A 23325-nucleotide genomic window follows, 5' to 3' on the forward strand; every position below is an offset into this window, starting at 1 on the left:
ATGCACAAAAATGAATGTGAAATATCCATGAATTATAAACTGTAGTATATCTAATTTACATAGCACAAAACGAATATTATCATGGGAGTGACAATCACTTTATACTTCTTAAAGCTACGGTTGAATTTTATCGTTATGGAAAAGCAATTATTTATGAAATGATGAAGGATTTTAATGATTGGCATCAAAGATATTGATGGATTCGTATTAGTTATTATGCAGCTATTTTAAAATTAATGAAATATCAGTAAATAACAGTAAGCTACTAAATTACAAGTAGAAACTTTATAGCATAACTATAATTATCTTCTATCTGAAGTATATAACCGCGAAATCAATGCTAATTTGAGTCTGTGATGGATTTAGAAGTGAGACATGATGACAGAAAAGAAGGACCATTTCAAGTCAAAAAATTACAAGTCGGATAGTAAATGATGTTACAGTCAGACTATGGTGATTGTGTAAATAAGCATCTACTGCTTAGGAAACTACAGTTCTATTTTGTAAATAAATTTAATACTAGTAAAAATACATCACTTTGATGCCAGTTAACTTAAGTTATCGGTAGAAAATATATATAAAGTTCAATTATCCGTCAGCGATTTACACTAGTAATATAAATCATAGATTCATCAATATCTAAGGAATAGTATCTTTTTTATATTTATTGATTAATTATCGATCAGATATTTAGTGTCGCATAATTGAAGGATTGTTCCTGAAAGTGTCTCTAAATAGACTATTTGCTTTTAAAGACCTTATGAAATTTTCCATATTACTGTAGTACAACACTCACCAGGTAAATAACTGTCAGAAACGCATATTGAAACTTCTCCATGATAAGTAAATTTAAAGAGATCAATTGTAGTAATGAAAGGCAGTTTTAATACTACAAAATATTGCTTGAAATTTTAGAACAAATTTTCAGGTCTTTGACCTTTAATCTTACAGATAATCACTTGGAAACGTTTATAACCACATACTCAATTATTCATAAGGAAGAGGACCTAATTATAGCCGAATTAATTAACTTCAATAAATGCATAAATATAGTTTATCATTTAAGACTTTGAATGTATCTACAATATACTAAAGTATATCAGATTGTTCCGCCAGTGTGGATATTCTGGACCAATATAGTACATTACATTATTAAAGTGGCTTTTTACTTGGTTACTTAAACTGAAATGACGAGATTTATTAGTAAACTTACATTTTTTCTATTTTACTAAGCTATTCTCTCTAAAATTGCCTAGAATTTGCGTCATTTCCATCATCAGAACGATATTAAAAGCAGTTATAATTACAGAAATAGTTAATTTTTAGACTATTTACTCGTACTAAAATAATCTTATCATAACATATTATGCCGTGACCCATAAATTAATTATTTTATTCAACAAGATTTATTGTAGTTATCCATTTATACGAAATAGAACTCGTATCTTGCAGAATTTGTAACTGAAGTAAACTAATCCGTTCCGATAATTATAATTAAGGTCATGTCCATTGGTCAACAAATCCGAAGCACAAATACCGAGAAAAGAAAAAGGCCTTTATACCAAATTAAGCTAATTCTCGCATTATTATAAGCCAAATCTAACGAGAAAAGATACAGTTTGTCATAAATAAATCATAACCATATCAGAATAGAAGAATCTTTAAATAAGCATTGTGTTACCGAATAACGTAAGAATTTTACGCGCAGTAATAGTGTTTTACTTTATTCACTTTTAAATTATATGCTATTCTTAGAATTTGATGTAACAAAATTGAAGCTAGATCAATATTCTATTCTATTATTTATAGTAATTGATTATTACCACACTTCAGTTAATCCTTTATACCCTTTATAAGATTTTAATTCTGCTGCCATGTGTGTTATATAGAGGTCTTCTTTGCTTTTACTCTGAAGCTATCCTGTCTATTAATTTAAAATTTTAATTTCTACCTAGATTAAACATGGGTTAATGCTAAGTCTTCTTAATCTGGATATCTGAAATAGCGATTGGTCTAGACTATTAATTACGTTATAATCTTCAACAATAAAGCCATTTCTTAGCTTATACAGATTCAATCGGTTTACGTATTTTTAAGCGAAAGTCAATCTATTGACGATAATTGGTACAGTTAACTTTGTACATATTTTAACTCCATCTACGCTACAGTATTCTTTAAAATTGATAAGCATAAAAAATTGCTTTCAGAAGCGTATTTTTATTAATAATGGTATTGTGTATTTCTTCTAAACATGCAATAATGTCTCCAGTTGATTAATAATTAAAATATATCGTCAAATACTTGCACACTAGCTAATGCATATAAATGATGAAAATTACTACAGATTTAATGAATTGGCAGGATTACTGAATTCAAATTATTTTGAACAAGTTTAATATTTTTGCACTATGGCTTTCAAATAAAGAGTGATTACAATATCCATAGATTTAGTAAAGCAGTAATCCAGATTAATAACTCCAATCATTTTGATTGGCTTAAAACGTGTTTACTAGACTACTCATATCGGCAACCTATTTTTCGTGCTCAATACAGCGGTTCTCCTTTGGATACCTATCGAAATGTAGTAATTCGATTAGCTAGCTAGCCAACTAGCCTGCCTTGCCGACTTGTTTTTAGATTTTGTAGAACTCGGTACCTGATTATTAATCAATTATAGGCGCCTTAATAATTTAATAGCAATTACACCGTGTTAATTAATTTTTATATCAATTTCCGCCAGCATGCTGTCTATAGCAATTAATATGGTCATTTCTACAATATCTGTTGAAAAAGCCAAGTAATTTTCTGCAAATAGATTTATTTACAATACTCTGTAGGATATTGTATGCTAAAGGCAGCAATTTCGGTGAAGCTAAAATTCTTCGCTTAATGTAGTGCTATGCAGACAAATCCACGTTCGTCTGTAAAACACTTTTTCTAGGACGACAATAACTTCTCCGTTTATTACTCAAATGCGGTAAAAAAAATTACGAATAAAACATTGTGTGCTAGGTAATACGCGTATTTTTCTAAATAGGAGAGATTTTAAGTTGGGAAACAGTCACTTAGATTGCATTTTTTCAGTGCGATGTTTTTGTAGCAATTTTCTGTGGCTTTATATCATACCAGCATCGACGGATATTTCTGATTACTGTATAGTGGTCACTATTGGTTCGAATATCATTAGGATTTGAAATTGGCATCGCAAGAAAAGCTTGCTGTGTAAAGATTTTATGAATCTCTAAATTTCTGATCATTTCTAAACCAGTATCAAGTATTTGTAATCCGATTGATACAATTTTGTAGCAAAGTACAGTAGAAAAGTATTGTCTGAACAAGTATTCTGAAATAATTGCTGGTAGATGCAATTGCAATTTGTTATTTACTGTATATTTGTTAAACCCCTTTTCTTTTACCTCATACTTTTGAGACAGAAAATTTTTTCCAAGCAACTCTGTAATTTCATAACATTTGTTTTTAAGCCTGACTTTCATTAAAACTAAAAATAGTACATCGAGTATTGGATAACATTAGGTAGAATACTAACTTGCAAATCGGTTTCATATGAGTTTATGATTTCGCATTAGATGCGAAGGAGTTGATATTACAGTAACGTTAATAGATTACATTTTATCGGAATTACAAATGCTTTTATTCTCTGATAGTTGTATTTTCTACGGTGGTTATTGAGAATGCTTCTATATTGCTAGGGGTAAATGTATACTAAACATAAGTTCAAGTTCCTATTTAAAGATATTCATAGCGACAGCATATGGGTTTACCTCTTTCTGAAACAAAATTCAGTTAGTAAGAGATTCTATTAGTATTTGTTACAATCCTTTCTATGACAAAAATTTTTATTTGCTTTCAAGATGTCTAGCTCTAACCATAAGATTTTCGATTACTCTAGTAGCGATTCTATAAGTACAATAGTCTTACTAGAACTTCCTACCACTTTTAGGGTATACAAGTTAGAGCCTTATCACTGAAACAACGGCATAAAATCATATACCACATCGTTTTATATTCATTTAATAGTTACTCAAGAATGAAACAGGTTAAGATTATTTATCCAATCAAAAAGTGATAACTCTAGCAAATGTTACAACAGAACTTTCTTAACTCTAGCCTATTTCTCTAAATTACTTAATGTGTAAGTGTTTAGATCATCTAACAATAAAATATTAAGAAGTACTACAAATTCATAAATCACACAGTATAACCGGTGCTTTATTGATGGCACATGATTGGAAATGCTCCCATAGTTAAAATACAGGATCATAACAGTAGCCTATGATATACATTCAAGGATCAAGATAATACGATAGTATAGGATTAACTTAACGAGCGCTGACCTTACCTCCAGAGAATGGTTCCATTTAATTTCTTCATTTTCGCATATAATACAGCAAAGAAGTGCAATTAATATCATTAAATCACAACTTGTATACGTTCAAAGATTGATTTACGAACGAATAAGAAATAATATACTTTAGTCGCGTAGTAGAGCAATGAAATCCATTGATATTGATGTCTGATGGATAAAAACTATAACAGGCTAACAAAATTTGAGACGTGGTAATTCACTAGCGTCCTAGGATGTAGTTAATGTTATTTTTTCTACTCTATAGTTAATTTACTTTGTTGCTACCGGTACTAGATTGCAAGAAGATAAAAAAATTCCTACTAAAACTTGTAACAGCTTGCCTATGGATCAATAGTTTATTGATCATAGTTAATGTTTTTCTTCGTCAACAATGATCCATTTTATAGTTCGCTACCTAACCGTCTAAGTCTTTAGAGTTAGCTCATAGGTAGACGATTAAAAAATTTTCGCACTGTATCACACCAGCAAATTGATGAATTCTGCCCTCAATTGATAATTTTACTTAGCTGCTATGTGTATATTGGACATGTACCAACCATACCTACTCTTATCGCATCTGAATAATAATGTTTTGATTGAATTTAGCTGCAGTAAAAGATCGATTAAAACAATAATAATAACAATTTATTCTCTGCATGAAGGTTACAATGCAATAGAGTATACTAATAGCGCCTGATTTCAGTCTATACGAGCTGTACAGTACATAGACAGGCGATTTTATGATATCCATTTTCCAGCATGTTGTTGTTTTCTATGCTGTGTGTGGCTTTAAGCTAATAGTAATAATACTCGTATGAATATCAAATATTTCGACGTAAGAGTTGTGATATATTCATTTATTTTCTAGTCTACAGTATTATTGTTATACGACAACCACGATAAACTTATTGACTATAGCATAAAAAGTTCAAAAGGTACCGTACTAGGATATTGTGTGAGAAATCGAGTGAATCATGTTCTTAGCTTGTCTAATCTATTTTTGAAGATGCTACCGTTTAAATCATGTACAAGTTGGAACTTCTGATATATCTGACAATGGACTAGTGTGATAGTATGGGTCAATGTTTTCCAACAAAGTTGCAGAAAGCTCTAATCGAGTTGAATACAACTATTATTAGAAAGATCTTAGAACGATCCCAGAAAGAACTAGCAACTTATCTGAAATTACTTACTGAAATCCTGATTCTAGCCTTTGCAGCTACAATCAGTATAACAACATTATACCAGTATTTTACATATCGACGGATTGGGAATCCTTAGGGGTGCTATTCCAATTCATTAAGCAACATGGTCAAGTCTGATTTTTGACCCCGAATCAATGAATTCATTAATACAATTAATTATCATTACAATATATTGCATCCTTTGCTCGCTACGTCATGAGTCTAATTCATATTGTTCCTGTATAAATTAAAATGATATTTATTATGCAAAGTCATTCTGATATTTAGTTACTTTTTTCGTCAGTATAACAATCGTTTTACTCTATAGTTACGATTTATCGTTTTCATCTATGATTCAAACGATTTATTCCACAGTCATGGTATAGCAGTCAAGTTAAGCTGAACGGTTAACGCTGTACTAAATAACGATTTAATTATAGGGACTTTGAATGTTGAAAGACTTTCCCTGGTCACATAGATCACGTAAGTACAGAATTTTTGATTTTAAATCATCTAATTCAACGCTACTTGGCCAAAAAAAACATCATAGACAACATAGATAGTAACAACATTACAATTAAAATAGTCTACGAATTCAAATTTTATTCCTATCGACTGTCATAGAGACTCAAGAACTTGATTGCCATTCTATTTTTGTACGAGATAAATGTAAGGCGTATTAATATTAGTTCAAGTTATACAGCTCTTATAATCACGATATGAATGATTGAGTGTTATTTCTACTTTCTTGTTCATTACTGTTATCCTGCCAGTGTTGACAGATAAACGATCAGACTGTAATTGAACAGTCTACGAACCTAAATTTTATTTGCGTTGGCTACGATAGAGAAGAAAGAGTTTGATTTTTTATTATTTTACTCTTACATTAGGTAAATTTAAGGCATGCAAGTTATGCAGCTGTCGCATGACGATATTCATCATACTGTTCTACGGTCTATATCTCGTACATTACTTTTACCCTTACTGATGTTAAAAGATCATCCTAAAATTGAATCATAGAACTGTCTTATGATGTAAGATTAGTTTAGGCGATAGCTTTTAATTGTAATAAAGCTGTAGAATTACCAACGGTCTAGATGTAATAGCTAATTTTAATAGCACTCGATGGGATTGGCTTTTATTCACTAATGATTCATTTCTTGTAATCTATTTGCTATTTAGTAAGCATGATTTAGCCATCTTTATTAAGTTAATCTTTCTGTAGCTCAGTACCTAGCGTTCATAAATGATAATAATAATTATCACTTCTATTTTAGCTAAATAACTTACATTAAATAGTGCTAACTTAAGTTCTAAACGAGTCATGTCGTACTGAATCAAAAAGGCTTGATGTATTTTAACACCTATAAATACTTGTAACTGTTTTCAGCGTATAAAATAATATAGACTGCCATACTTTTGGCCACTTTTAGATGTCAAATTCACTACTGATATTAGAAAGTCAATTAATCTCGATCTTTTTACCTGTTATTAGTACATCTTTGCCACAAGGAAAGGGTATCCCATCTGTAAATATGCACCGCTACACACCGCGAGCGAAACAGCAAAATAATCAAGGTAAGATTATCGAACGAGTAAGACTACAAAATAATTTTGCATTAGCCATCCGTTTACATTTTAAAAGATTACAAGACCAATTTTAAAACTACATATAAGCTATAATTAATAACTTCTCCTATCTCTGAGTTTCTAATTGGCTTAATTTGTTTTACTACTGATACAATTTTTTTCTTTCATTCATGTATCTGAAGATAAAGCAATCGAATCTACTAACTTCACGGCAATTTCTAAAAATGGTTATCAAACAGATGAGTCAATGACTAATTTTTCCCACAAATTGAATCGGATTCAAGCAGTCATTGACCGTTGTTGCTTTACCATCACTGTCCCTATTTTCATAGCCTTTTCATCGCTATTAGCTATTGTTGGTGCGTTTTTGACAGAAATAGCATTTCTAATTATAATGCAAATCCTTGCTCTGGCATATAGCTTAATTGAACTGGTGGTAATGCTTCATTTTAAAATTTTATTCTGTAAGTATGTTAGAGGTGTTGATCGCTGTTATGTTAGTTGTAATCAACTGCTATCGTTTGTGAGTTATTACTATGTGCTATGAATTATCTCTTACCTGCTGACTTTAATGATACATAATTTCGGACACCTTAGGATAAAGCTTATCTTAGCCAAGCACTATCCTAGTATCATTTACGAATCTGTAAATATTTAGTTGAATCTATGATAATTATACAATTATGACTGTCATCATGGCAGTAACTTTTGAATTTTATACCATGTCATTTCAATTGATATTTTTGTATCTAGTACTTCTTGAACTTGGTGAAAATAATTCTTTTTAGTTATGACAGGACAGTAACTCTTGACACCTTATAGCATGTCCTTTGAGGAGTTAATCTAGTACTTACTCCGCTAGTATGATTAGCTTATCATGGCAGAGACGTTAGTTTAAAGCATATGAAGTCCATCTGCCTTTGATTAACTTACTTTCTTTTCACCATTTCAAATGATAGCGTTACGATCGACATTCTCATACTCGCTTACTTTAATCTAGATATCGCTGTATCCGTGTGGATGCTAGAAAGCTTCTTTGATTAGCTATAATAGTATCATCTATTTTCATTTGAAGCACTTTAAAATCATGTTATGACTTGTATTTCTAGGTTGGCAGTGGCGAAAAAGACTCTCTCGTCAGTCACTTGGGTATAAACAAAATACACAAGACAGCTGATCATTTTTTTTCTTCATGATCAATGTTATTAATCGTCACATATATTAATATATTGAAATTACGAAATCTGCTATATACCTCTATAACACCTAGCATACCTTAATACCGAATTAGTAAAGTTGTCATTTTTATCTAGAATAGATCATTTGGTCTCGGCATTTCGCTGTAAGGGCCATATAAGAAAGTTTGCTAAATTACATGAAATGATTTCGCAAAGACCTCAATCATTATTTAACTTTTATGAGTAATTACTGTACTGAACGACACGTTTAATTTCATCTTGACTTTTTACAGTCAGGGTAACTAGCGGGCTTACTGAAAGTGAGTTATTTATCCATAAGTTGGCTTTTCAATGTTTCTTGGACTGTACTGTACTGTATTTCTGTCATAGCTTTGCTACAATTTCACACTCGATCATTTCCCTAGGACCGTATATGATGTTGGTCACTGTACTCTGCCATAACGACGAGAAAAGATGATATAAATTTTGCACGACACGATTAAACATTGATTATGTTACCAAAACAGAGTTTCAATCTTACAATAAGTGTTGATTTATATTACTATCCGATTTGGTAGCAGACTGAATTCAGTAATTAAGAGTTGGGTTATTTCTAGAGACTGGTATCCATCTCTCGAACTCTTTCAATAAATTATAGTAAAAACCAATAACCAATAATGTAACATAACCAGTGTTGATTTATATTACTAGGTGATATGGTAGCAGATTGAATTCAATGATTAAGATTTGGGATCATTTCCAGATACAGGTATCCATCTCTCGAATTCATGCAACAAATTGTAGTAATGCGAGTAACCCATTGAGTGATAACCACGAGCAAAAGTTGACAGAAAGTAGTGATTGCGTATATAGATTCGATGGGATGATGGAAAATTGCATCTTTTAAAATCGTTTAATAGAGTAAATACGTATGTCAAAGTAATTACTAGGAATAATTGCACGGACATGCAGTCATGTAATTTCATAACGTAATTCTAAGGTATGCAGAAAAAGATTGAAAAGTAAATGTAAATCGAGAGCAGCTATCTGATGCATTAATGCCTACAGTATCTATAGTTGATACATTAAGGATTGAATAAAGTTTTACTTTCTGAATATGTGTACACTGTACAGCACTGTATGCATACGTCGCTGACGTTTGACAACAGTCTTAAAAAGAGAGAATACCTTCGTAGGCAAATATTTATACAAGACTGAATAGTAGTTAGGCAAGTAAACTCTTTTGTTATCATTAGATCATTACATCGGTAGGTTACGACTATTCCTGTCGATGTTTCAAAGATTGTTCCACTACTTACCAGCTTTCTGAAGGGCATACTATTAGTAGCATTTCAGCAAGTGTAAGAGAGATTGACGAGTCGATCCTGCAATCTGTGTACTGCATTAGTGCCAAATTATCAATAATGCAATATACACTTGTACAGTCAGTATATGTCGGTTACTGTTCTTGAAAGTTGGAAATTACTAAGGTAGGCTATAATGTGTATGATAGTACTAGAGTATGAAAACTTTTGAACCATAGCTAAAGTAGTCCATGGAGGTCAATTGAGTATCGACAGACGCTCTAATTGACGAGATTAATGTTCAATTGCATGAAATTCTATAGTTATAATGCATCAATTCAAGTGGCAATGGACAGTCCATCTCATGATAATAACGACACCCTCTGTCCATCGTCGATTTCCATCTGATGTGGGATTCAACACTATAGCACTAAGCAGTGGCATGCTCTCTTAAGAAAAAAGGAGTAGAAGATCGGCTCTCGAGTCTACTTTGCGACGAGGATCATCCATACTTGATGGATGATCAACTCCTTGAAGTTGCAGTATATATTGTTTGGTTTTCTACACATCCTCCTACAGCATTGCCATAATATCATTTCGTCCATTCTAGTAGTACTATGTATTGAAAGTGTGCTAATACTATGAAATAAAGCACTAAACGCTGTAGCATCATTGCGACCTAATCAAGGTTTACTTCTATCGTCTACCGACATCGTTTTGACTTTAGAGTGAGGCCGCCGCGAAGCAGAAATAGGAATGTCTATTTCTGCTTATACTGTACAATCTACAGTACATTTCTACTTACATTTCTACGTACTGTACATACTGTACTGTACTGTACTGTACTGTACTGTACAAGTGTCTACAATCTACAGTACATTCTATAGATTGCATTCTATAGAATGTCCGAATCCTTACTGTACTGTACAGTACATTGACCGTGACAAGTGGCGAAAAGAGCACAGTACTGTATCGTACAGAAATTTAACTACGGATTCGAAATCTTCAACTAATACACTATCGTTTGAATTACTTTTTTTACATGATTTGATCAATATTAAAGCATTTACAGTACTTAATTAATAATCTGGAACGAAAAAGATCTCGCTCTGTACAGTACAGTACAGCATAGTAGTGTACCTTGTACTGTACAGTGTACAGTGTACAGTACTGTAGTTGAAAGTCACTGCCTCGCCATGGACTACAAGTACTAGAAAATCTACAATCTACCTGGACTGGACACTCCTCTGGACGGACAGACATTTGGCCTACTTTGATTCATCAATTGTGCCAAACACTTCACTATGACACTACTTTAGTATGCAGAACGGTCAATTCTGAATGGACTAATTTTTTCTAAATTAAGTAAGATTACATTGTATTCCTTTGCCTGATACTAAGCTCTGCTTGGAAGCAGTCACTGTAGATCATGAATGTTATTTAAATGAATACGAGTGATTTCGAAAATAGACACAGAAGATCCATACTGAGTAGCTATTTTTCGACCATATCTGCCATCAAAGTCCGTCCATCCGAGGAGAGTGCTCCATCCAGTGGTCCATGTCCATATTGTCCCTGTTCCCTGCCCTGCCCTGCCTGCCCGTCGGTGCTGTCTATTGGTACCGGTACAGTACCGCAAAGTTGACACTGTACTGTACAGTGTTTAGTACTGTACCATATCAAAGCGATCACTCGACATTACCATCGACTGCAATACCTTACTCAATCTTACTAAGGTAAGATTGAGTAGTCTATAGTACTGTATGACGGTAGCAGTGAGCAGTAGACCCTCAACTAGACACAACCCTGGCGCGACTGTAGTTCCAGTTGGCCAACTCCAAGACGGATCAAGAGACCAAAGCCAGAAAGGCTGCCCAAAGTGGACAATCTATTTCAGAATTCAGTTGAAATTCTCCCTCTATTCCATTAGTGACATCCATTAACGGATTTACCTACGCTTGGTCGATTCATTTCCTGCAAGTAAAGTAGTGGAAATTCCCTTGTTGACCATAGTAAGTCTGCAATTCAATGTATTCATTGAGGATTCATAGAATGGGAAAAATGCCGGATAGTGGATAACATCACTGACGGCTGATTCCATTGCTAGGTTACCGTAAATTTGTCTACTATACGATCCTCACGAATAAGTAGAAAAACACCAGGAGACGATTGTCATGATTAATAAATAAATAAAAGTAGTTGAAATAATTACCTAGTCCATAAATTGATTTCCTTCTTTCTTATAGTGTCCAAACTGTTTAAAATTTAAAATTTAAGACAGCTTGAATGGAAATAGTGGATAGCCATGTTTTTATATAAAGATTTAGCACGTTCATTGGCTGCACTCAATCCTGCTCCATGGGATAAAGTAAGTTATCGTACATCGTGAAATCAGTAACATATCTGCAGACTACTGGTAGGCAAATTCCAATGGATGCTTAGTTGTCTTATAGAAGTCCAAATAAAGAATTGATTTTATCATTTTGATAACGTGATTGTTGAATTAAATCATGACTAGGTGAGAGTTAATAGGGATTGATGTCATGATCATCAGCTTTTGGAACAGTCCAATTACTGTAGTGGCAAGTTATTTCGGATCGCTCGTTTTGCAATTTTACATAGCCAATTTTGTTGAGAGGAATGCTATTGTTACAGATTGATTGATACGACGTAGAAAGCTTATAAGATACTCGATAAAAAAAACAAGATTATTCTGATTCACCTAGATAATCATATCAAATGATATTCTGTTTAGACGTCAAGAGCAGTACTGATACGATGACACATGCTATGCAATGTAGTTGCATCCAACCTTGAGCATGATTACACGCAATTAAATGTGTGCCTTATTAATCATACGCCAAATTTAAGATTGAATTGAGCCTGGATAAATGGCTAATTTGTTTTGCCAGTAATTCCAATATCATCGGTATAATCAGCATGAAAGTAAAAACTACCTCATGGAAAGTAATAGAAACCTCTATCGGCGTAAATAGTCCATTATTCTTATGAAATTGTTTCATCATAGATATTATCATTCATTCTTAGCAATGCGGATCTAACCTATTCTACTGCAGTTCCTGTTGAAATTTGAAATTGATATCACAATAATTATCCGCTTTTTCGTCTCCGTCTCAATCTTTATCTCAAACGAATAGAATGCCTTGATGATGATGTTTTTGAAAGAAATTCATCTCATTTTTTCATAACTGAACAGGTTCAACGATTACTCCAGCGTTGTCCTCACAGCCATGCCAATGGAACATATTCGATCGATCACCGCCAGCTGGAAGGAGTTGTGGCAATCGGATTATTCTTAACTGAATCCAAGCTACAAGTAAGTGGCTCTAGGATATGGAAGAATTGACTGTAATTTTTGCTCATCTACGTTAGGACTTAATATCATCAATGAATATTGAATCAACATCATGACGATATTGCGATGCTATACTGCCAATTTCCCCTCAATATCACTTTTGCGTAGCATAAAGTTAAAATGTTTTAATAATCGGTTATTGTTCATGAGGTTATTTTTTGATAACGCTCCTATATTGCAGTATTGTTAGAAACAGCAGGAACGACTATCTTTCTGTTGTTAATGAAGGTATCATGCTTAATTTTCAATTGTATCAAAAGATGGTCATGAGATTAAGAATGATAAAATATACGCGTATTTGGCTACTAATCTTATAAAGTAATCAAAGTACCGTGCTGGACAAGTAGGATTGACAAAGTAAATTACCGATTCTGTTACTTAACTGAGCTAGTTATAAGAGTAAATAGCTTATCAGTAATAAATAGCACCGATATCTCTCTATGATATTGGCTATCAAATAGACAGGTCTAGCCCATTAAGAGGGCTAAATTCGTAATTTTCGGCTTTCTAATATTTGTCAACTCAGTTAATCAATGCAGAGAAAGAAATTCTTATCGTGAATTGCATAAATATCCATCTTACGGACTTATAATTCGTTCATCATGCGGTACTTTTACAAATGTCATTTCGTAGATACGAGATATCATTTTAATTTTAAATATCTTTAGATTCTACTAGACATAAAATGAGATTACGCCCATGTGTCGGTTGCGTATTGGATATCTCATTGCTATCATCATATTACGGATAGTATGATGATTATAAAATGATATCGCATACTATCAAAAAAGATTGATTATGGTAAACAAAATACACATTCGATTACGCCAAAGTAGTTTTATCGCATTTATAATCGATATGGAAGACATTCGTTTGTTCTATCTATAAAAAAACGGAACTGATTCAATATTTGTATACTAAAAGTATACTGGTATAAAGATGCTTTAGCTACTTATGCCCTGTTATTGTGCTACTGTAGATTTATAATAATGGTAGCATGATCTTTTTATCTAACCTTATTAGCATGGCCAAAAGCTTATACCGTACCTGATTGAATTATTCCGAAATGCTGAAAATATCAAATGGATTGATGACCCATCATTTTTTAATAAATACGGTATTGTAAATAATATTAAATTTCTATTTTCTAACCATTTCTGAAGTTAATTACGTTGAACTCTTTTCACAACTATGATTATATCTTTGTTGAACTAGATATACCTATACCAGAACTGTTTGGTTTTTGCTTGACATCAATTCTATCAGATATCTTAGCCTTAGACCCTGGTTGGAAAGACGAGGTACATAACATAAATTTGTAATGGTATACTTTTTTTTGTATTTTATCGACTGCGTACATATATATTGTTAAAACTCTTACTATGTTACTGTTTATTAATTGACCTAAGCCCTATATTGTTTGCAGATTCTTTCTCTACAGTTTCGCTATTTGGAAAAATTTACCAAACTATGTTCAAATTTAGACGATCTTGCTATACCAGGTATTGTACAGTTACGTGCTATAAACTGACTTAAACTTATAACAACATGCGCATGGATTCCGATAATTTATTGACATTAGAAAATTCGTACTCGATAATATAGGATAGCAGATTCAGTGATTTAAATTTAAAATTTAAGCTGCATTCCTTTAATTAAAATGACGTTTTACTTTGTTATATATGCTACTCTAAAAAATTTCATACGTTATATAGAGGAAGAATTTTGCAAAGTCATTGTGCCTTTAGTTTTGGGTATGTTGCAGTCTTTTGGACGATTCAGTGGAGCAAGAAATCGCTCGATATTAGGACAATTTTGTTACAAAAACGAAAATTATTCTGCCACTACTAAAGATCGTAATGCGGCTATTTTGGATGGCAAGAAATTTCTTCCGACAGCCAATCTACATATTTCGTGTTTAAGTGATAAAAACGGGCGTCAAAATGAAAAAATTTTGCGTTATTTTTTGACCTTGTCCTTAGCCCAATACAAATCGATCTTTACTTTCGTAAGATGATGAAATAGTTACCGGCTTTTTTGGGAGTTTTTCCAAATTTCTGATATTTTTTAACCCTAAAAATTATTTAATCCTTTGCTTTACTTTAATCATAATTCAATCTCCGTAAATAGGTGAAAACTATATCAGAAAATAAAATTTTGAAACAAGTTGATCAAATTTTATATCGACATATCCAGAAAACTGGAAGTGGCGTAAGTGACCAAGCAAATTGCCTAAAAACAATTTGTATGGAATTTACATGTCTTCTTGAGTATTATTGAGCACTTCTCATAACTGCTTACATCAACATTTCTTATGATCAGGAATCATCGTTCCAGAATATATTTTACAAATCTTTCAGCGAATGTCTGTGCCTATCCTCTATAACATTAATACGTGACATGGTTATCACGTTTTCAAGTACATACGTTTTCTCCTACCTCATTCAAATTACTTGATATGAAGAACATATTACTGGAATTAAAATTATTTAATTTTCTTCTCAAACATGTAGATATACCAAATGAAACATTAGAAGATATTTTTAATTTTGCAAAGACGATCTACTCAAGTAGCATTGCCCATACGCCAAGCACGCGTAATTCATTTATTGCGAAAAGGTTTATATCTTCAGGGGTTACGAAGTTATCACTTCATTTAAAGGCATTATGTGCAAGCATTGACATCATATCAAATGTTCTTCCAAATGAAACAAGTAAGTTAATAACGCTCTTTTTGGGATTATTTTCTTTATGCTATACAATAATACCATTTAAAAGTGAAATATTTTTACCACTATAACTGATCTTTTAATATCGCTTTTTATACTGTAGTCGCTGACAACTTCTTCCATTCGTTAATAAAATGGCTCAAGACCAGCAATTTTCTACGATTACGAGGGTCTTATCTTCCCCTGATAACTTGTACTCTTCAGGTAAATCAACCCTTTATCATAAATGATGCAATCCTCGCAATGGAGCTAACTGTGAAACGTTCTCTTAAAAGGGTATTGGAAATATTTCCAAGAAAATGCCTTATTTAGCACAGTATGTATAATTTTTAAGCTGTAAAGTTTATACGATTGTGCACAGAACAAGTATTTGATTAACGTATCGTTTTGGTGCCTAATTAACAGGAGTGGTGCAAGCGTGCTATGCAGCTTTCTATTAGAACCTTATCCTGTAGTTAAGAGTTTCTATGAAGCAAAAGACGCAAGGATTACTTCTTCTACTAAAATACCATTGATTACATCAGATGATGAAGACACACCGCCTACATCTCCACAGACTGGCATCCAGTTTGGTGTAAAAATTGCTCTTAAAGATACCGATAGCCATCTTGAACACATTCTGAACAGTTGTCTTGACAGCTTAGAAGTGTAAGCACTTTTCAATGTAGCTTTTTTGCATCATAGTACCTTTTTGACAGCTACATTTCATATAGAGCAATTCGCTCAGGACTTACCAAGGATAAAGAAGTTGTGGAGGAACTTCTTGCTAAGATTGGCAACAAACTTTACACCGTTGAGAATATGGAAAGGTATACCGACGGAAGTCCATTCAACTTAACTTATAGTTACAGTTACTCTATAATCTACAAAATTCTAAAACTTTTCGTCTTTTCCTTTTGCGCAGAGATTCTCTGTTTGTTTTGATAAATGCGGTCTTAATTGCTGGTCATATTTCAGTCAAATTTTTCGATATCCCTGATATTGTCAACTCGGTAATGTCGACGTTGTTACAACGCGTGGGTCGTCCTCCTTCCCAGTTAGATAGCGTTATTGTTGATCAACTCGGACGAATTGTTGTACAATGTCCAGTAAGTTGAGTTTTTTCATTTTGATGGTATTAAACCAACTTCTGATTCCATATAGTGATATGAAATCCTCGGATATTTACAGGATATCAGTTTCAAGACAGTTTTCGATCTTTTCAAGAGAATTAATTCAGAATCGGCCGTTCATGTTTATCATAAGGATCTCATTGACAAATACAAGTAAGATAATTTTATTTGCAACTTTGGCACTTAATTTTATATGTGCAGTTTTTTAATTATAAACTTTGTGAATCTGGAATAGATATTGTTCTTCGACGGTGATCTCTGCACTTTATCGCATTGCCTCCGATATTGAAGGTTCGGAACATATGGAAAATACGTTAGTAGGTCTTTTGGAAGTGTTTGTACAGATGGGACTAGAAAGTAGAAAAGCAACGGAGACAAATGCCGCCTTAAAAGTAATTTATTAAGTTCTAAAATCTTACTCGAATGCTGTAAATATTAAATTATACCCTACAATCTAAAAGCTTTATTTCATTCTCTCTAGGCATCATCACTGGCTGGAAACTTGGGGGTACTAATTCCAGCGATTGCAGCAGTAAGACTAAATCACTTATCTAAAATAACCAGATATGTATTGAATAATAGGCAAATAAACCGTTGTTAAGCTATAAATTCTTGCTCAATTAATTCTATTAGCTTACCAATCGTATGGAGCCTATTACTAATCCAAAACCTAGATTAAGGAAACTCTTTAAAGATTTTTGGCTTTACTGCATCGTGATGGGTTTTGCTACTGAAGATGCAGGTAATGTGGCATCCTATCTGTTACCGTATGAGCAGATGTCTGATGCAGTTCTGGAAATGTAGATTTTATACAAGTAATTTAAATCTCAACAATTTAGGATTATGGCCGTATCAATGGCATGAGGGAGTCCGAGATATTGCCGCGAAATCTCCGTGTTTGCTGTCATCGCAGCATTTACGCTCTGAGCTCTTATATAATTCTGCTTTACGAAACTATGATATTACACCGGTAAGTATCCGTTAACTGATTATGGGTTAAATTGATGCCCTTCGAAATTTTTAACAATAACTATAAGATTTTATAACTAATAAATATCTGCTAAGTGTTGTTGTTAACTTGATTTTAGACTGAACTACAAGAATTACGTAACTCAATATTATCTATACTTGGCCCAAGCCCAGAATTATCTCCGATTGTGTTAAAGCTAGGATTTTCTCAATGTATCTACCTTTTAGCGGTGTATCGCCTGGAATCACTTCGGATAAAATCAATTGGCAACGTTTATACTTCGATGTTTGCATACCTCGAAGACAAAGAAATACAGAGAGATAAAGATGGCATGATTATATGTGTTACTAACGCCTCGAATAAAATATTTAAAGAATTTATCGATTTAATGGAAGGAAAACCGCGCACAAACACTAGAGTGCAGATACTAGAGTCTTTCGGTCAATTCCTTCTCGCTAAGTTTAATAGTACGCAAGACAAAATCCGGCGAGTTGCCGATAGCTACCTGTCGCAGCTTGTTAGTCATTTTCCACACGTTCTTTGGAGTCATCGCTTTTTACGAACAATGTTTGATATCATACATTTATTAGCTAAGCATCTTTATGTCACTGGTGAACTGAAAGCTGTAGAAGTTATTGTACCAGATACATCTTATAATCTTATTATATCAGAATCAATGGAAAACCGTGAGAGAATGATGAACGATTTTACCGCCCGTTCTAAAGAAATTCTTCGAGAAGCTATGCGTTGCGCTCCTAAGGCTACACGATCATTTGTTGAACATTGTCTAATGGATTTTACTTTAGCAGTTGACTGCCTCTTTAATCATAGCGGACTTGCCTTGGCTGCCGAAAAAACTCTTGAATATGAAGGAAATATGACAGAGATAGAGACCACAGCAAGGAATAATAGACCAGAATATTTAGCAAAGCGTAGCTCACAATTTACCGGTGCCATCAGCCTTCGAAGTCGATACGTGGGTGAAGTGTTAGGAATGAAAGATACGTTACGGTCTATCGATAATAAAAGCGCTGAGATCAAATTATTTGATATAATTCTAAAACAAATGGAAAACGTGAAACAATCTAACAATCGCGAATTAACTGCTGTATTATTTAGGGCCACTGCTACTGTCAACGAAACTACTAAAATTAATAGAAAATTGTTAACACAAATTTGTCTATTACCTGTTCGTGTTTTTACTAAAGAGTCCATGGAAGTTGGAATTTCTTGTTGGGAATGGATACTAGCCGCCAAGCCAGAATTAGAGCAATTGCTACTTAGTGATTTGTCTTCGGTTTGGAAATGGAGTATTGATCAAAAGTTAGGCTTATTCGCTACATCATCGGAAAATCGTCCCTTAAACATGGTTAGCGGCAGTGGAGCACCTAAGGCAGTGATACGATCATCGAAGCCACATGATTTGTGGATTAAATTTTATGCCGAAAGATTAAATATGGCAAAATATTGCAATGAAAATTTAGTCGAATTATTTGCTACTTTATTGCATCAATCCTTACCACATGCCGTACAGAGTGAGGAAAAAGTATGTCGTCACCTTTCTGCTGCATCTGCTCGATTTCGATTATTGCGCATGGGATTAAACTTAATTCAAACTGATGCTTTACCTTCAGGAATTGCCAAAGCCCTTTTACGTAAGAAAATTTATTTTGCTGCCTTAGATTACTTCCAGAGTGATAGTAGCTGGCCTACCGGTGATATGGAAGAGCTATCATTGACAATAGCCATATTAATCAAATTTTGGCAAGCCGTTTTTGCTGATCGAAAATCAATTAAGGCGATGACTCTAAGTACTGGAGACTCAGTTGATAACTTGTCGATTCGTACCGTTGGCAGTGTTCCTGGAGAGTTTCGGTCGAGTTCTGAATTTTTAAATCAATCTACTGGCTGGCTAAATACCGTCATTTCAACTGGTCCTGCATCAAAACGTCAAAGTGATACCAGCTCTCGCCGTCGAGTTACCATGTCTGCTAACCCAGAAGTGAAAGATTTCTTAAGACTACGTAGCTTAATATTATCACTTGTTCAAAACGAAATTGAACGTCTTATTGCATGGTATAACCCATTAGGCCAACTTGAAATGGCGATAGATGGCGAACAGAATGTCTCATCTTGGTCTGTTCAGCCGGTCAGTGATAATAACTGGGGAGATCTACTACATTTAGCATGGTCTTTATCACCTCAGTTGGCAGTAAGAATGGTTATTCGATTTAAACATATTGTTATGCTCACCAAAGAAATACATTATATAATCAAAGAAAATCCAAGTGCTGTTGCAGATATGCCTGAATCGTTACAATTTTTTGCTACAGACGAACTCATCAAAGAAGATCCTCCATCTTTATCCCATATCCTCTGTTGGGCACCATTATCTCCAGCAGATGCTTTAACTTTCTTTATGAAACGTAATGTATTGGCTGCACAGTATGCCTTACGATCTATGAAAAGTTACCCATTTAGTGATCTTTTATTTTATATCCCTCAAATAGTCCAAGCAATTCGTTATGACGATTTCGGATATGTTCGTGAATTTATTTTGTGGGCAGCATCTCATTCACAATTAACGGCTCATCAGTTTATTTGGAACATGAAAGTCAATATGTATAAAGATGATGAAGGAGAACATTTAGATGACACCATTGGAGCAAAATTAGAAGATATCATTAATTCTATTAAAAAGTCTTTATCAGGAGCAGCATTAAATTTTTACAATAGAGAATTTGAATTTTTCGGGAAAGTTACCGCTATTTCTGGTGCTATAAAATCGTTTCCTAAAGGTAAAGCCCGCAAGGAAGCTTGCCTAAGAGAATTAAGCGCGATAAATGTTCAACCTGGTGTCTATCTTCCAAGTAACCCTGAAGCTGTAGTTGTCGATATTGATCATAGCTCTGGTACACCAATGCAAAGTGCTGCAAAAGCTCCATTTTTGGCAAAATTTAAAGTCAATCGATGTGGAATTGAAAATACGGAAATTTTAGGTCTAAATGTAGGTGAAAATAGGACCTTAACTGCCATATCGGAAAACGACGATGAAGTTACTGAAAATATCATTTGGCAAGCAGCTATTTTTAAAGTCGGAGATGATGTTCGTCAGGTTTGTATTGTGCCAGATCAATTAGTTTTAGCAGTTAATTTGTACTCTTACTTTCCATAGTAGCAATCGACTGAGTTTAAAAGCACTTTTTGCATGATCAGTTATTTCCTATGACAGCTATCACTAGGAGATATTTGCCATATCAGTTATTATATGATTTTCATAATGAAAGATATTTATTTAATTCACGTAACTTGATAATGATAGGATATGTTGGCTTTGCAAGTTATCTCCTTATTTAAGAGCATTTTTGAAAATGTTGGTTTGAAATTATTTTTATTCCCTTATCGTGTGGTTGCAACTGCTCCTGGCGTAAGTTTAAATTGGCATTACTTATAACATTTGTTCGTAAACCTATCTACTTTAACGAATTTGTGCAACTAAATTCTCGCATTTATATCCCCTTTATGCAATTATTGCCTTAGTGTGGTGTAATTGAATGCGTTCCTGATGCTAAATCACGAGATCAATTAGGAAGGCAAACCGAAGTTGACTTATTTACCTACTTCTTACAAACATATGGAGATGAATCAACGTTCTCATTTCAAAGAGTTAGTACAATTTATAATAGCTAATGGAGAAAGTAAAATTTTAATTTTCAATACTATTTTTTCATATAGGCTAGACGTAACTTCATCAAAAGCATGGCACCCTATTCTATTATTAGCTTTTTGCTCCAAATTAAAGATAGACACAATGGCAATATCATGGTCGATAAAGATGGGCATATTATTCATATCGGTACATGATGTCTAAAAGTTTTGATGCTCGTATACATTATTTTTATATCCTGTCTTTATTGACAATATATTGTCTATACTAAACATTCCATTTCGTAGATTTTGGTTTTATGTTCGAGTCATCACCCGGCGGTAATATCGGGTTTGAACCTAATATTAAATTAACCGAAGAAATGGTACTAATTATGGGAGGAAAAGATGGTACTGCTCCTTTCAAGTAAGTCGGATTGCCAAAATCTTTCAACTATGTTTAGGTATGATAATTTTTATGTATTTAGTCATAATTAATATTATTCTCAAATAGAAAATTTGTGGATTACTGTGTGAAAGCCTACTTGGCCGTTAGGTAACTGATTATTGCATCGTTCTATTTTAATGAATTAGTTTGATCGGCAACTTACTAATTCCTTTCATTTTTCTATCTTCTCTTTATTAGACCATTTTGTGAGACAATTGTGTCTCTGGTTACATTAATGTTAGACACGGGGCTGCCATGTTTTAGAGGACAAACTACTAAATACTTGAGGTATATGATATTAGATTAAATATTTCATTTAAATTTTCCTTTTTAATTGCATGACCCTTCAAACCGAAATTGATCAAAATGTTTACGTGATTATAATATATTATCTTTACATTAGAGCTCGATTTCAACCACAAAAAACCGAAAAAGAGGCTGCAAAATTTATAATTAGTATCATTAAGAATTCATATCTAAATCCAAGGTACTTATTACACCTTCAGAAAAGTTATTTCATTAGGATAGCATCGTAATGAACAATAGATTAATGGCTCATTCGCAGTAAATGAACGAAATGTCCGTTATCTATTATGCTTATGAAGTTGTCCAAGATATATGAAATAACAGCGCTATTCTATTTTGTCCTGATTCTAGAACCGTTGCGTATGATCTTATCCAGTTGGTGCAGAATCAAATTCCGTGTTGATTTTTGTATAAATAGCTACGGTACCTTCAAGTATATTTTAAGTTACTGTAAATATGTTTAAGAACGTTCAACTGTTTAATCCATTACATAGAGATTTCTATTTTTATTACACGATATCATACTGGCTGCATTTTTGCAATCCTCAAAACATTTAAGTATCATGAATATTCTATTTCATGTAGCTTCAAACGATACTTTATTGTGAGGAAAAATATCTATTGCAAGATGATAACTGAGATCGGATACATTGAATGTTAACGTGATCTATTATAATTAACTAAAGCCTTGTTTTTGTTCTAATTCACTAATATTGATCATATTAAGGGATAAGCATTTACTTGTAAATTAAGGATATTGACTCCAGATTTATACTGTTCGTGTAAGAAAAATATGACTAGAAATTGCAGTGGATTGTGAACGATCTATTTTTTTAAAATATATACTTGTCCAATTTGTATTTATTAATTACATGGAATTATTCTTAAGTATCTTCATCTTATATTATATTGATTGTAATTCATTGCGGATCAATAGTAATTAAAAATATTTTCGTTCCTCTCGTACACCGCACAAATGCTGACTGATTTTCGTTAAAGATAATCGTTTCTTTACATATGTAATTATTCTCCTATCAGAAATGAAAAATATACGGATAAGTTACTGTAAGCCTCTTCAGCTTTCATTAAAATTCGATTAGCTAGTATAAACATTGTA

The 23325-nt window shown here is 33.1% G+C and overlaps 1 protein-coding gene across 1 annotated transcript; it reads left to right on the forward strand.

Annotated features, from left to right (window-relative positions):
• Positions 1–11927: 11927 nt before the first annotated feature.
• TRIADDRAFT_55997 (uncharacterized protein) lies at positions 11928–23277 on the forward strand (the record flags this gene model as incomplete). Its single annotated transcript, XM_002111661.1, has 28 exons — positions 11928–11990; positions 12840–12959; positions 14022–14115; positions 14214–14299; positions 14425–14500; positions 14714–15006; positions 15129–15209; positions 15321–15417; positions 15512–15712; positions 15831–15931; positions 16003–16043; positions 16133–16375; positions 16441–16536; positions 16632–16815; positions 16898–16992; positions 17075–17231; positions 17321–17371; positions 17473–17581; positions 17679–17809; positions 17928–20924; positions 21132–21236; positions 21350–21475; positions 21545–21665; positions 21764–21881; positions 21969–22010; positions 22101–22190; positions 22306–22389; positions 23247–23277. The coding sequence occupies 28 exons, from the start codon at positions 11928–11930 to the stop codon at positions 23275–23277; spliced, it is 6033 nt and encodes a 2010-aa protein (XP_002111697.1).
• Between the last annotated feature and the right edge of the window lie 48 nt (positions 23278–23325).

The sequence above is a fragment of the Trichoplax adhaerens genome, genomic scaffold (assembly GCF_000150275.1).
Source record: "Trichoplax adhaerens TRIADscaffold_4 genomic scaffold, whole genome shotgun sequence".
Taxonomy (NCBI): Eukaryota; Metazoa; Placozoa; class Uniplacotomia; order Trichoplacea; family Trichoplacidae; genus Trichoplax; species Trichoplax adhaerens.